The sequence below is a fragment of the Apostichopus japonicus genome, chromosome 13 (genome assembly GCF_037975245.1).
Source record: "Apostichopus japonicus isolate 1M-3 chromosome 13, ASM3797524v1, whole genome shotgun sequence".
Lineage (NCBI taxonomy): Eukaryota > Metazoa > Echinodermata > Holothuroidea > Aspidochirotida > Stichopodidae > Apostichopus > Apostichopus japonicus.
In genome coordinates, this window is record NC_092573.1 from 10,210,940 (window position 1) to 10,225,638 (window position 14,699).

General features: G+C 38.6%; 1 protein-coding gene across 1 annotated transcript; it reads right to left on the bottom strand.

Moving 5' to 3' along the window:
* Positions 1-4,504: 4,504 nt before the first annotated feature.
* On the bottom strand, positions 4,505-13,022 carry LOC139978681 (proline-rich protein PRCC-like). The gene is made up of 7 exons (XM_071989083.1): positions 12,398-13,022; positions 11,178-11,278; positions 10,516-10,575; positions 8,350-9,189; positions 7,480-7,626; positions 7,055-7,120; positions 4,505-5,324 (listed from the first exon to the last, which is right to left on the bottom strand). The coding sequence occupies exons 1-7, from the start codon at positions 12,633-12,635 to the stop codon at positions 5,238-5,240; spliced, it is 1,539 nt and encodes a 512-aa protein (XP_071845184.1). The 5' UTR covers positions 12,636-13,022; the 3' UTR covers positions 4,505-5,237.
* Between the last annotated feature and the right edge of the window lie 1,677 nt (positions 13,023-14,699).

A 14,699-nucleotide genomic window follows, 5' to 3' on the forward strand; every position in this document is an offset into this window, starting at 1 on the left:
GCACAATCTTGCACTTGAACCTAGTTTATAGTTTAATATGTCTCAGAAAGTCAGAATGCACCGTTAATGTCTAAATTTTGATTTTTTTTTCCTGAACCTCCTAAGCATTTAACGAACCCATAGATACACCCCATACTAAGTAAATGTTACCATTTGCGCAAAGTATGGAAATTATTCACATAATATTTGCTCACAGTAGTTTGGCAGAATATTAATGACATGATAAAAGGACCGATAAGGGTGCGGCTACAGCCCGGGCCCGGGCTCAATTATTGGGCCGCGGTAATGTGTAGGAATGTGTCAAGTCAGGGCTCCCCTCGAGCAGGAAAAAAAATATCATACGCCCATGAAAGAATTAACCAAGCTTTAAAGGCGTGGGGTGGGGGGGGGGCTGGTAACTGGTCAATACGCTCTTTCTCTCCTTTTGTGTAATATGTGGGCTTTTGTTTCTGTTATGACTGTAAATTTTTACGCAACGAACAGTATACACATGCATTTGCTAAAACAATGTTTTTTTAATTTTCAATCTGGACGTTGTTTGATTTTTCTCTCTTTGCTGCGGAATACTTAACCTCCATTGTTGTAGATCATTCTCATGATCCAATGCATGCACTTAGGCTACTTGTAACTATCAATATGACCTGTCGGAAAGGTCAGCTTATTTGCTTGTCTCTTTATTGTCAGTTTTTAAAGTATTGTCAGGGTTGATACAGCCCTGGGCCAAAATATGGTCCCCGAAAAAAATATGAGATTAAGAATAATGTATTCTCATTGTCATATTTAGAGTGCAAAGGGAGGAGGGGTAAGGGGGAGTAGGGGTGTCGGTGACATATCCAATTGTCCCCGGGTCTCGGTCTGACTCTCGATGGCCTCTTCACCCCATTCGGAGCTGTGAGTGGCATGTATCACATGAAATAGTACCTGATGCATATATCATTCGAATATTTGGACAATTTTGTCAACTGACTTTTGACCTAATTCCTGAGGGTCAATCTCGGGCAGATGATGAAATATAAGAGCAATCACAAAGTATGACCTATTTAGCAAGCAGAAGGAAATTCGCACAACCAAGCCATGTTCTTGGTGACGTCATCGAAAGAACATTCACTTCCGAAATCATCACCCAGCACATGTATGCTCCGTAAACAGGAACGAATGTGGAGTAGCAAACAGACGTCCGAAACAAATTTTTGTAAAATGCCTATCAGATGTGTTCAAGGTGGCCAATACTCATCGAACTTACTTGCTGTTTACTTTTGTAACAGTGTCCAACTCCGCATGTCGATGCGTCATTAATTTAAACGAATATACGTTATACTCTAGATTCTTGGGTACCACAGTAAATTATTATTCAGTACCGACGACATACGAATCATAAGGCAGATTTAATTGGTGGTATTGCAGACGGAATACCTTGTCACTGAACCGAAAGTTGAACATATATCCCATGGCAAAGTTGTTTAGGGAAAACAATCGTTTTAAATGAAACTGTGCTTGGCTTGCCAGGTAAATAGGGATTGCGTCATACATCATACACCTGTAATTACCAGTTCCCCGCTAAATTATAGTAAACTTGGCGACATTCCAGCTTAAATGAAGTCATCGCTTCCTAAGATAACCAGCCTCATTTAATTGGGGAATAGGGGAACTATGGGAGGGGGAGACATGGGGTGGGGGAGACATGGGGGGGAGGAGTTGGGTCAGGCAGGAGGGTAAGCATATTTAGCAATGACCAATACTATATATATTTCATGAATGTATTCAATCGTGAAGGACTAATAGTTAGTTTGGAAGATTAACATATCTATGTCTCAGATGCGGTAGTGGGAGAGCAGGGGGTACAGTTGAAGTTGCCCTTGCCAACTCCCCCTCCCCCCCCACTCCCTGTCTCCTATAACAAAAGGTATTGTCATTTAATATAAGACTCAAGGTTTTAAGTTCAATAATCACACTAAGGATAACACAATGAGAGCATCACACAGGAATTTATTCTGTACTAAGAAAATATTTTGCAAAATATGTGAAATTGAAGAAACTCCATTGGAGACATTACAATATATAAGTATATATGTACTGTTAACCTTTGTTGGGTCTCTACACAGAGTAATGTCGGTCTTTTTTCTCACCAATTAAAAAATAAAGGAAGGGGGGGTCCTTTTCCTGAAGTAATGTGAAAACACTACAGTTCTCAATAGTAATGAAGAATGAAGAAACACTGCCACATCATTGTAAAATCATTGCAAAATCATTGTAAATTGGGAATCTAGCTTAAGCATAAACCTGATCAGATACTGTGAGCACAGTTGATATTGCAAGTTTAAAGACATTGGTCAGTGGTATCGTCAACTCCTATAGACATAGATGATGAGGGTATGAAATTGAATTTTTCATGAATGGTGAAACAACAAGTTCACAAGTAATTGGAGCTGAGTCAGTGGCGTAGCTACGGGGGGGGCCTGGGGGGGCCGAGGCCCCCCATGAAATCGGCTGGCCCCCCACTGGGAATGGGGTAAAAAAAAAAACACTCATCAGTGCGATTCGCTAATATTTTTTGTTCAATAATTTGGGAAATAGAGTTACACAATTTTCTCGTCTGCATCTGGCAGAATAAGAATAATACAATATCTGTAGTAATCATGAGAATGGTCACACAGCATGGCATGGCAATGGTCGATGCGACGATTGCGACCATACACCACGAACCTTGTTGTGCTGCGTGATAGCGATATCTGCTGAAAATATGTTCAGTGCTTCCACCTAGCGCAACAATCTATCAAAAGATTGGCTCCGTTTGTTCTGAGCCGAGGTATCAGGTATTCATGGGCGGCGATCATGGGGGGGGGACGGGGGGGGACATGTCCCCCCAATATTTTAGGTGGGGGGATATAGTATCTTATATCCCCCCCCAATATTTGGTGGCATAGTTTTTTTTTAAGCATATGTTTTGTATTTTTTTATGATATCGATAGTAATTTCAAAATAGAAAATGCTTAGATGCAACTTACAAGGCCTGGGAAGTGCCATTTCCAGCGATCTGGGAGGCATTTTCGGCCAAAATTTTCTTTTGCGCTTCGCGCCAACTTATGGTGGCGCTACGCTTAGAAAGTCTGGGTACAAGCTTTGCCCCTCCCTTGGCAAATTCCTCGCAAAGCGCCTGTCTAACCGTGTCACAATTTGTTACTATATATGACCGAAAGTAGTTTTTACTTTTTTTTCTCGAAATGAATAGCTAGACGGACCGCATCCGTAATGAAATTTGGTTTGCATCTTGTGTATGAGTGTAAGTACGTACAATCATACATAGGATCCACATCGATATGGGTTCACTGGGTTTCCATTTGGCCTGTTTCCTACAAGATTTCTAACCGCAGGTGCGTAGCCAAGGGAGGGGGGGGGAGTGAAGGGGTGGAGACCGCCCTCCCCCTCGAGCATATTTTTTTGGTATTTTCTATGATATCGAAGTTTTATAGTAGCCGTTATAAGAGGTTTTAATATTTGTACACCAATAATTTAACTGTCTGAAATTTCGAAAATCCCTTGACCAACATTCTTCATCATAGTATACTTCCCTCTACACTCGTACAATTTTGACCGGTCTGTTAGTGGTTGAGGGGGGTTTTCTATATTGGTTGTCCGTAGATGAAATTTAGTGCAACATTATGGGTATGTTTTGAAGTGAATTTATTATTCAAATTCTGAACAAATAATGGGCTTAAAACCTTGAAAAGTGGGGCTGACGGGTATTGTGGGGCGTTATGTAGAATTACCTACAAATGCAATGAGGTCGAACATGATGTGTTACTGGTGACAATCTTGACAAAAGGTTATGAATGAAAAAAAAAACTATTAGGAAAAACTTGGTTCTCAGGCAAAAGTGTACATCTGGTTGGTCATTTTCAAGCCCGAGAAGTGCCATTTCCGGTCATCTGGGGGGCTATCAAAACCAGAAATTTTCTTGTACACTGCGCGCCAACCAATGGTGGCGCTCCGCTTTGACAGTAATTCGCCTGCATCCAAGCAGATGTCCCCCCCCCAATATTTGAAACAGATCGCCGCCCCTGCAGGTATTCATATATTGCCTCGAGTCAAATGAATATATGTCATTGAATATTCCACAAAACAACTTTTTTATGGCCACGAAACTGTCGAAACAGGATTTTCCACTACTGGTAGAGATATAAAATATTGGGAATTCTGAAATTCCTGCAAATGATGCCAACTTCCCTCAAGTTAAAAGTCTGGTTGAGTTGGCAAGGCCAGTCAGCATGAAAGAGAAAAAACTTTTTTTGCATTTCTGTCACCAAAGTTGCACATCTTTTTGGTTGCTATTTTGCCTCACAGGTGCCATCTCCTGCGATCTGGGGGGTGCTGAAATCTCAAATTTTCTCTGTACGCTCCGCGCCAACCATGGTGGCGCTCCGCTTAGATAGTAACCTCCGGCCCCCCCACTAGAAAGAACAGCCCCCCATGGCCCCCCCACTCAAAAAATCCTAGCTACGCCACTGAGCTGAGTTATAAATAAATCATGCCAGGTATAGAATTTATTCTCATTTCATTCCTACACTTTTAGAACTTAGTTAAACTTGAATAACAACACCCTTTGATGGCTTTCAGCAACATCCTGGAGACGCGTTTGAAGCTGCGGAAAATTCCCCCACCCTTAAAATCATATCCACATCACTGATAAGCTAGTCTGAAAAGAATGTACACTTGTTTAACATTACAATCAATTGTTGAAGGGGTAACAAACATTTTAAATTGTCTCTCTTTAGAGAGATAATTTATTCTGAAGACTGACACATATTCCATGAAAGTTCAAAGTTCCCCCTATCACTGTAAAACTATTTGATGACAAATGATATAACTTATATGTTCCCTGGTTACCAGCAGTATGTCATATGTGAATTCAACAAGGTAAATCATATTTTCTGGAACCACGAATAACGCAGGAGGATCCAACAAGTTCGCTTATCAAATGCAATTTCTAGTTGGTAGTGTACCAGACTACTTTTCAAAGTGGCCAAATACCCTTCAAGTACAAATATATATGATTGAACGGCTTGTACAGCTCTGCATCAAACAGGTTAGGCTGTCTCTCATGTTGAATAATCCTAAGTATCGTCAGAAGCAACACTGGGCTTGGGTTTTTCCTTGAAATCTCTTCCTGGAAGAATTCAAGAAGCAATCAGAGACCAATACTTGAATTTACAACTTGATATTAGATGAAGAACCCAACATCAGAATCCATACTTGGCCTGTGTTTGTTTTCTAGTCATTCTGTTCTGTGCCCAGGAGTTCTTCAACTCAAGTTCTCTTTCTCTGGCCTGTTTGTAAAGGAAAACAAATATGAAGAGATGATTAAAAATGTTAAATAGTTATGATCTAAAGTATTCACCGACTTCTCATATGACCAGAATTATTTACTGTTAATAAGCATAATGAAACTATGGAAAGAGCAAAGACAGTTTATTGCTAGGACAGGATTCAACCCAGTGAGTTCTGGAATTACAAGTCCTGAGCTATCCAACCCGTCATTGGTGGAGATCCTTATCTAGTCATTTCTGTGCTGGTGGCCCCAGTCAGCTAGAAGCTACAGTACATTGTATATTGTGTGTAACCAGGGATCACTGGTCATCTCTGTGCTGGTGGCACCAGTCAGCTAGAAGCCACAGTACATTGCATATTGTGTGTAACCAGGGATCACTAGTCATCTCTTTGCTGGTGGCACCAGTCAGCTAGAAGCCACAATATATTGCATATTGAGTGTAACCAGGGATCACTAGTCATCTCTTTGCTGGTGGCACCAGTCAGCTGGAAGCTACAGTACATTGTATATTGTGTGTAACCAGGGATCACTAGTCATGTCTCTGCTGGTGGCACCAGTCAGTTAGAAGCCACAGTACATTGTATATTGTGTGTAACCAGGGATCACTAGTCATCTCTTTGCTGGTGGCACCAGTCAGCTAGAAGCCACAATATATTGCATATTGAGTGTAACCAGGGATCACTAGTCATCTCTTTGCTGGTGGCACCAGTCAGCTGGAAGCTACAGTACATTGTATATTGTGTGTAACCAGGGATCACTAGTCATGTCTCTGCTGGTGGCACCAGTCAGCTAGAAGCCACAGTACATTGTATATTGTGTGTAACCAGGGATCAATAGTCATCTCTTTGCTGGTGGCACCAGTCAGCTGGAAGCTACAGTACATTGCATAGTGTGTGTAACCAGGGATTACCTCCCAGTTGATACAACCCATTGTTTATAATTTCCCAATCAGTTTTCCATCGTTTATATAATTATAGATGTTAAAAGTAGTTACTTTTGTAATATCTTATCATGTATTACTATATAAGAACCAAGGCTGTATCATTAACATTACCTATCACATTACCTATCACATTTACCTATCACATTATCTGTCACATTTACCTATCACATTTACCTATCACATTACCTGTCACATTTACCTATCACATTACCTATCATATTACCTATCATATTACCTATCACATTATCTATGACATCTACCTATCACATCTACCTATCACATTTACTATCACATTACCTATCACATTTACCTATCACATCAGAGATTAAATTAACTGTTTTGATAGTGATACACACACTCACAATAACAACTAGTATGTAACATATAGAGCATAACACATTGTCATAATTGTGTGCAACTGATTAAAAATCTTCCTCATAAAATGATATAAGAAACAAAATCATTCCCTCATTACGATAGAACCAAATAATCTTGTAAACAGGTTTCTGACACTTGTCCTGATATACTGTTCTAAAGCTAAACTTCATTTTGTCATGTTCTTCCCCATATTTGGTCACAACCATTTACAGCAATTTATTGCATTCAAACCAACGTTTTTGATGCAAAATGTTTGGAGTTGTCCAGGACAGAAAAGTTTTAACTACAAATTCATAAGATATTTGTATTTCAACCTGAAACTAATGCATACTTTTTTTAATTAATTTAAAACTAAGTTACATAATCAAATGATTTTCCTTATTGCTTGAAGTAGTCTCTTTCATTACCTGTCTCGCTAGGTATGTAATCTGGTGTTTTCTCTTCTGCTGGTGAGTAGGGAGTTGTTCCTTTCTCTGGAAAGCAAGAAGAAACAAAACAGTGAAACCATCATAATCAGAAACCACCGTCAACATAGACAAGTTCATTGCCATCCAGGTGTCTCAAATTTTGTTACTTTTTTTAACTGCCTACAAAATATCAATATCAAAATTAATTATTTTGCCTACAGTCATCGATTAAAGAACAGACATGACCATTGTTGTATTAATTACAAACATGAACTACCTTGAAGCTTTGCATATATTATAAATTATGATTATGATTATTATTATGTAATAACAGACATGTGCCTTGCTGATATGCATCATTACATAATACTTATATATATATTAACCATGTTGCCTTGTAGCTTAAACAGTATGTTAATACTGACCAATTCTTCCCTAGCTTCCTTTTCTTCTGTCATTGATTTCAACATCCAATCCTCTGCATTGACTGTGCCCATATGTTCGTCAGCATTCACATCGATAATGTTCAAGGTTGAAGGGTCAATAATTCCTTTACCAACCATCCTTTGAAACTGAAGACAAATAACATCCAACAACAAAATTTGTAAAATGATATAAGACAAAGTAACAGATTGAAATGGGGAGAGAGGCCCCCCAAAAGATGTCTATGCTGGGACCCTGAAAAGTGCCCAGTTTTCACTTAAAAAGCTCAATATATGTTATGAATAATGTAGTACAGTGTCATCATACACCACTATACTATGGAACCACAGGCAGTCATAACAAATACTGTACCATCCTTTCAGCAATTGTTGGCATATATACGAAAATAATTTACTATACAGTCTTACCACCAGATGTAAAAAGCAATTTCCAACTGTTTCTCTATGCTGTATAGCATTTTACTCTATAAAGCATTTCATTTGACAAATCATTGATCAGGTGGTGAATTAGTTGAAATAATCAACTGGAGTGTTATTCATTAAGAAAAATTTAGCTAGACAAAGTTGTTTTTGTGTTGTAGGCCTACAGATAAGTGTTGCCAGTTGTCTTGAAAAGTCACAGATTTCTCAAGGTACCAGGCACTGTGTCAAAAGTAGGAAGCTGAAGGGGTTGTAGCATCACTGCAGCCAGGCCTGTGAAGAACCTAATATTTTACGCTCTGCTGTTTCAAAATGATAGGCGCTGCTAGTCAGCAGAGATAATTTCTCTTCTTATATATTGATTCAGCCTTTGCATAACCATATAAGCACAATCAGCTGCTTTTACATAGGGGAGGATATAACTCAACTTACAGCTTTATCATGAATCAGGGAAGAATCTTGCGTGTTGCCATGGTAACTAGTTGCAGGGTCGCTAGAAGCAGGGTAGTGATAATTGTCTGCACCTTGCTGGTGGTAATAGTCCTGCTGATCATAGCTGTTAGTTGATCCGTACTCAACTGGCTGTGCACTGTGTGCTGGATGGCTGCTCGACGAAGCTCCTGAGGACGGTAGCATTTGATAGCCGTAAGGAGTCTTCTTGCTGGTAAAATCCAGAGGCTCTTCATTCAATTCTGGCTTAATGGAAGTCACTAGTTTATTTGGCTTCTTTTGTGGAGCTGTCTCGCCATCTCGTGATGTCTCAAATGAAGCAGACACTAATTTGGAAGACTGTCTTGATTGATTCTGATGAACTTGTCCTCGTTCTTCGATGAATTTATTTGCTTTCATTTCACTGATATTAATACCAGATCTTGGTTTTGTTCTCTCCAAGTTTGATGACACCGATAAACCTTCCCTCACATCGCTCTTCAAAGTCGTAGATATTCCCTGGTTATGAGGAGTCTTTTTATCTGATTCATTTTGTAGATGACTGGATCCAATATTTGATGATTGCCTGTTTTTGGTGGTAGGGAGAAAACTTGATGAAGTTTGTGCCTTTTCTGCAGAGCTTTCCAAAGAAAAGAAATTATCACCTTCCACTTCTTCCAAAAGTTCCTCATTCGCTGAATTTAACGTAGAAATCTTTGGTTGTAACTTGGGTGATGGTTTCGTCACTTTCTTCGTTAAGGTATGCGGGATGAGTATACGATTGGTTTGTTTCACGGTAGCATGTTTGGGTTGCGGCAGCATTGCAAACAGACTTGAAATTTTCTGGAACATGAGATGAGAATGAAGATGTGGAAATAATAAATTTAAAGGATCAATCTGGCAGATGTTGACAGAGTGTTCCCTGGAATTACTTCTCTAGCATCACACAGCAAAATATATCAAAATGATCATAGCAGTTTTTTTGCACACAGAACCTTATTTTTTTCAGCAGGCCTATTTTTACGACAAATAAACAAAAATACATATGGCACACTTAATGCGCAAAAGCCATGCACTTCACTATTTCTTGTATTAAGGCTAAATGACTAGCATCCAAAACAATACAAATAGGTAAGCACAACAACAAATTACTCTTTGTTAACAGTAAAACAACAAATACATACTGAATGACATTGAAAGGAGAAGAGTGAATTGCAATTTTACCTAGTTGGTGGCAACAATTTATCATTCATTTATACCATGGGCTTGGCTAGACTTCCTTTTTTTAGGTGTAGAAGAGGGTCAATGCTTTTCTAGGGCAAAGGCAGAACCTATTTTCTCAAAAAATTGTCTTCTCACAATTATTGGGTAGGGGGCAAAAAAATATTTATGGGGGCACTTGGTCAACTTCTTGAAGAAAACTAGAAAAGAGCAAAGAATATTTTTGGCTACAATGGCATTAGAACCAGTGACTTCATAGTTATTCTTAGTCAGTTAATTTGGTCAACTTAACAACATTATTTTACATTGAATCAGCTCAATTAGCACCTACACAATATATTTAATCATTCAGATACTGTACTGTAGTTCCTGATTCCCTACTTGGGTACTCTATTGTGCAAATGAAGTGAAAACAATCCTGTTTCCTTGTTGTTATTTAGTATTTAAAAAACAATGAATATTATTAGCAAATGCTTAGAGTTGGATTGAGGAGTCAACAGCATCACTAATGTGACCTAAACAGAGCACTCCTGAAATTTATCATCTTTTTAAAGATACCTACATATCTTCACAGATGGGATTGGTGTAGAGATGCTGTATTGCCACTATTCCATACTCCAATTTTCAGGTTTGTTGAAATATGACAGATCACCTTCACTAAAGTCATCTATTAAACTTAGCACTGTTTTCTCTCAAAAAAATTCCAGAGGAAAATTGTTAGAGGGCATGATCCAGGAATCATGATATTGCCTTCATTAAAGAAGGGCTCCAATTCATCTTGACCCATTAGAATTCAACTTATTGATAAAATCCTTGATGATATATATATATATGACAAATTTAGTGATTCTTCCTGTCACATCTGTAAGTTTCCTTCTCTTACTTTGGAAAATAAGCCTTCATGCAATTTCAAAGTTTCCAAATTTCCTCGATGATCTTATAACTTACCTTCCCAGACTTTTTCCTTTTATGTTGTGGCTCCTCAATCTCATCATCATCGGAATCAGGCTGATAAAGAAAAGAAGAAAAAGCCTTAAAACACTAATCAACAGTAAGGCTGCTTAAAATTGTAAAGTAGTGCTTACCGAACTAAGGTGGGGATGGGGTGGATGGTGGTGAGTTGGAGGAGGAAAGGGGTGGGAGGAGTAGTGTTCATTGGAACATAGCTAAGGATGAATTATCCTTTCCGAGTTCCTGACATTTTAAACTAACCAAGCCAGAATACTGAAGTTCATGTTCCCAATGCTTGTCATAAAAAATGCAATGGAAAGTTTTGGTTCATAATTCTTTAATGTAACTGATTCAATTTACCTCTCACTATAGAACTCATTTACCCTGTATGATTGTACAATATAGGAATCAATCATCAGTGAACTGTATACTTAGCAGCACTATGGCTATTCAAACCACAACAAACATGATAATGGTATTACATAGTTTTGTGGTCCATGAAATATATATGGATGAAAGAACTTCAGAACCTAAAGCTTCTTGCTACATATGAACACAATGACTTGCATGCTATGGAGTTTTAACTGAAGAGAAATGCAAAAGATGTGCAAACAGTTCTCACTAACATGATTTGGGAGGCATTACATATATATTCATACCTCTGGTAATGCTGGTGCTGGTATTTTAATGGCGCTTCCTTTCCTTTTTGGTGGTGGTAGTGCAAGTTTGGATTTACTGACATAATACTCTCCATCTTCCTCTGTTAAAATTAATTCAAGACAATATCATTTGCTAATGAAGTAAATAGCTCAATTACAGAATACAGTGCAACCTAATTGCAATGTGTACAAATATAAAGGTAGTACTGTGCACCACAGGATAGATCCAAAATTAACCCATGGCCTACTTAGATTTGCATACAATAATGTGTTATAACCAACCAATATCATGTAACAAAGTAAGTAGGTGTATATATTTAGAGTAGGTGTATCTATTTCGAGTAGGCCTAGATATTAACTGTAGGATGGTAAGTTACATTAATTTTGAAGAGCTATGTGAAGAAATATTCTTTTCAAGGTCCAAGGTAATGGTGATCTCTTTTGATTTGCACACCTTGGCTTGGATTTATTATTCAAGTATGTGATTTCACGGATCTCTTGATCAGAATTGGATTTACACTTAACATTTTGCGTCAAAATAGTCGAGGCGAGAAAAACTTCCCTAACTTTGCTCATACATTAAATTTAGGGAGCATTTGCAGAATAGCCCACAACTCTCACACAGAGGGCTTTTTGAGAACAAAAATAAATTGTTTACTTTATGGTCTTCTGGTCATAATCTATGACTTGAGACTCAAAAAGTTGCAGTGTATTTTGCAACTAAGCAAAAGTTAGACATTAAATATAATTCTGGTAAATGAATGAAATCATTTATAAAGGTGATGTTTCCTTCCCTTCACTGTATAAATATCAGCTTTTTTCATTGATGCTGATTGGATTAAACCAGCATTTGAAGAGAAGAAGTAGTTACAATGTGTCATATTCAAACATGGTGGTTGCAGTGTAAACAGTACACCTCCATATTTTGTATTTACCACACTAGGCCCGACTTAACACATTAAAAAGTCTATGAAAATTAGAATATAGGTCTTAAACTATATGTCATGCATGTTACTGAATAAATTCTTTCTAACAGTCTTGACTAACTAGGCCTCAGGCTATTAATCAGTTCAAGTCCAACTGCCATGAATGTATGTTTCGCAGAAGTAGTCCCTACAATTTACGTGTTGTAATATCATTATCAGTTAAAATAAAATGTTCATATCAAAGACAAAACAGATAAACAACCATATCGAAAGGGGGAAACTTAAAAGGCTGACCTTGGGATATCGACCTGGGTGTTGTAGGTAACACAATCGACTCGGTTTCTTTGGAATCGGTGCCAGCTCCCAAATATTGGTTTTTCAGTTTATGATGACGGTCCTTTGTAGCTGCGTTGGGATTGACTCCAACAGTAGGCTTGGTTGAAACTATACTTGCTTGCAATTTATTCTCAGATGGTTCTTCGTCATCACTCTCCTCACTACTGCTGTCATAACTCACCAAACCTAAAGACATTTTATTTTATGGTTACTTGAGACTATTGAAATTAGGATAGGCTGATGTAAGCTGCATTAACCTAACTCAGATTCGACATTCAATTTCCATTGGCTTCAACAACACTGCAGTCTATGTATAGGCCGGCTACGTACTGTACGTTCAGTTTGCATGAATTACTTTAGGAGAGGCGCTTGACGGCTGAGTGGTAGGGAAGTTCCCTTGCAAATGATTATAGCAATATTCATGGCATCGAAATTTCCTTGCTTTATATCGGATAAATGAATGAGACAATCGCTTATAGGGTACATTATAACGGTCAACAATGAAAATGGTAACATGGAGACAATTCAATTGATACACGATATTTGACAGAACAAATCATTCTCAATCGATCTGGAACTTTGAATTATAATCTGAATTAACTAATCATATGCATCGTATCTAGAATCGTATCTATCGTTTTGCTTATGCATCCACTAGAAATTGTTGGGGAGCGACATCATACTTTTGCACCTAGTGTCCTAGTTTTAACAGTATGAGGGTGCACTTACCCCCCCCCCCGCCTCATAGGATCGCGTAAGGGGATAGCCAGACCTTATTGTAGGGGCCAATGCATTTCCAGGGGGTAGGTATTACCAGTCTTCTAAGGGGAAAAATATCTGTCATTTGTTTGTGGGGGATTACAGATATTTAGGGACCCCTCCTTAATAAAATTCTTGATTTGCCTCTGGCACTCTTGTATAGGTACAGGCCTCTACCTAAGTCAGTCGGAGGAAATTTTGAATTTGGGCCCAACCGTTGAAATAGTGGGTGGGGGTTAAAGCCCTGTCCCAGGGGCCAATTTGGTGATCCTGGGAAATATGGGTTATTCAAAAAATGAATCCAGTGACATAATTGATCAGGGCCTTAGACTGCGGTGTGTGTGTGGGGGGGGGGTACGCTTGTTTTGGTTTCACGACTTTTGTTCAAATAACAATAAGCGTAGAGGACTCCTAAAGATTTAACCTGCGTGAACAGTTTAGTCGTGAAATCTAAAACCATACGTTCATTAATATATTGATTACGTCTGGATGTTTCAAGTAGACCTTTCAGTTCACTTTTAGCCTCTACATTAGTGGTACTGTGACTATACGTATATACATATGCCTTTTTAACATACTGACCGTACTACAGCCCCCCCCCCCCCTCAGTCCCCTACACAGCCCACCCACCCAGCTCATCCCTCCCATCCGGTGGTACCCACTCTGGCATGTGAAATAATAATACCCCAAACCTAAAAATTAATTTAATTACACCTAGATTCCCGATATGGCTTCCCCTCGACATATGTAGGCTACAGCTACCATCAGAATGCACGAGCCTGCTTTCTTATCTTCAATTACCTGTGTAAAACAATGAATAAAGCAGAGGTTATATAGTAACGTAAAATCCTATTTTCCCTACAAAATGACTTTACAGATTTAAGTGTAAACTTCTAAACAGTGAGATCTCAAAATAATGTTTAGAAGCAACTTACGAGGCCCTGGGAAGTTCCATTTCCGGCAACCTGGGAGGCATTTCCACCCTTGCAACCGATGGTGACACTCCGCTTAGATAGTGTCGTGACGATCCCTTTTGGAAATTGGCCCACCCACTAAAAATTTCTTTCAAAAGGCCCCTGTATTTACGAACACCAAAACATCGTTATGTAACATGTGAATGATAGCCGTACATCGATATTCCTTAATCGCCCCCTAGATATTTTACCAGGTTACGGCCCTGCAATGTCTCAAGAGCCCCGACTAGGGCTCGAAGGTACTTTATTCTCATGATTCCATCATTTAATGGAAAACGATAACCATGTCTGATAAAACTTGAATTACTCTTCCGAACTTCATAGACCAGTAACATCCTGCTAAGTGAGGAGGGAGAATATTAATCAATGGAATATGGCTGATTTATTACATAAGATAGGTTTAGTATTTTACACTATACAAACGAGAAGCTAGAAGACTGCAAACGTGAGGCTTAGTTCCTTCTAATGATTTTTCACAAACTTTATGCAAATTAAAATTAGCCAATCGATACGTAATATCGGTAACC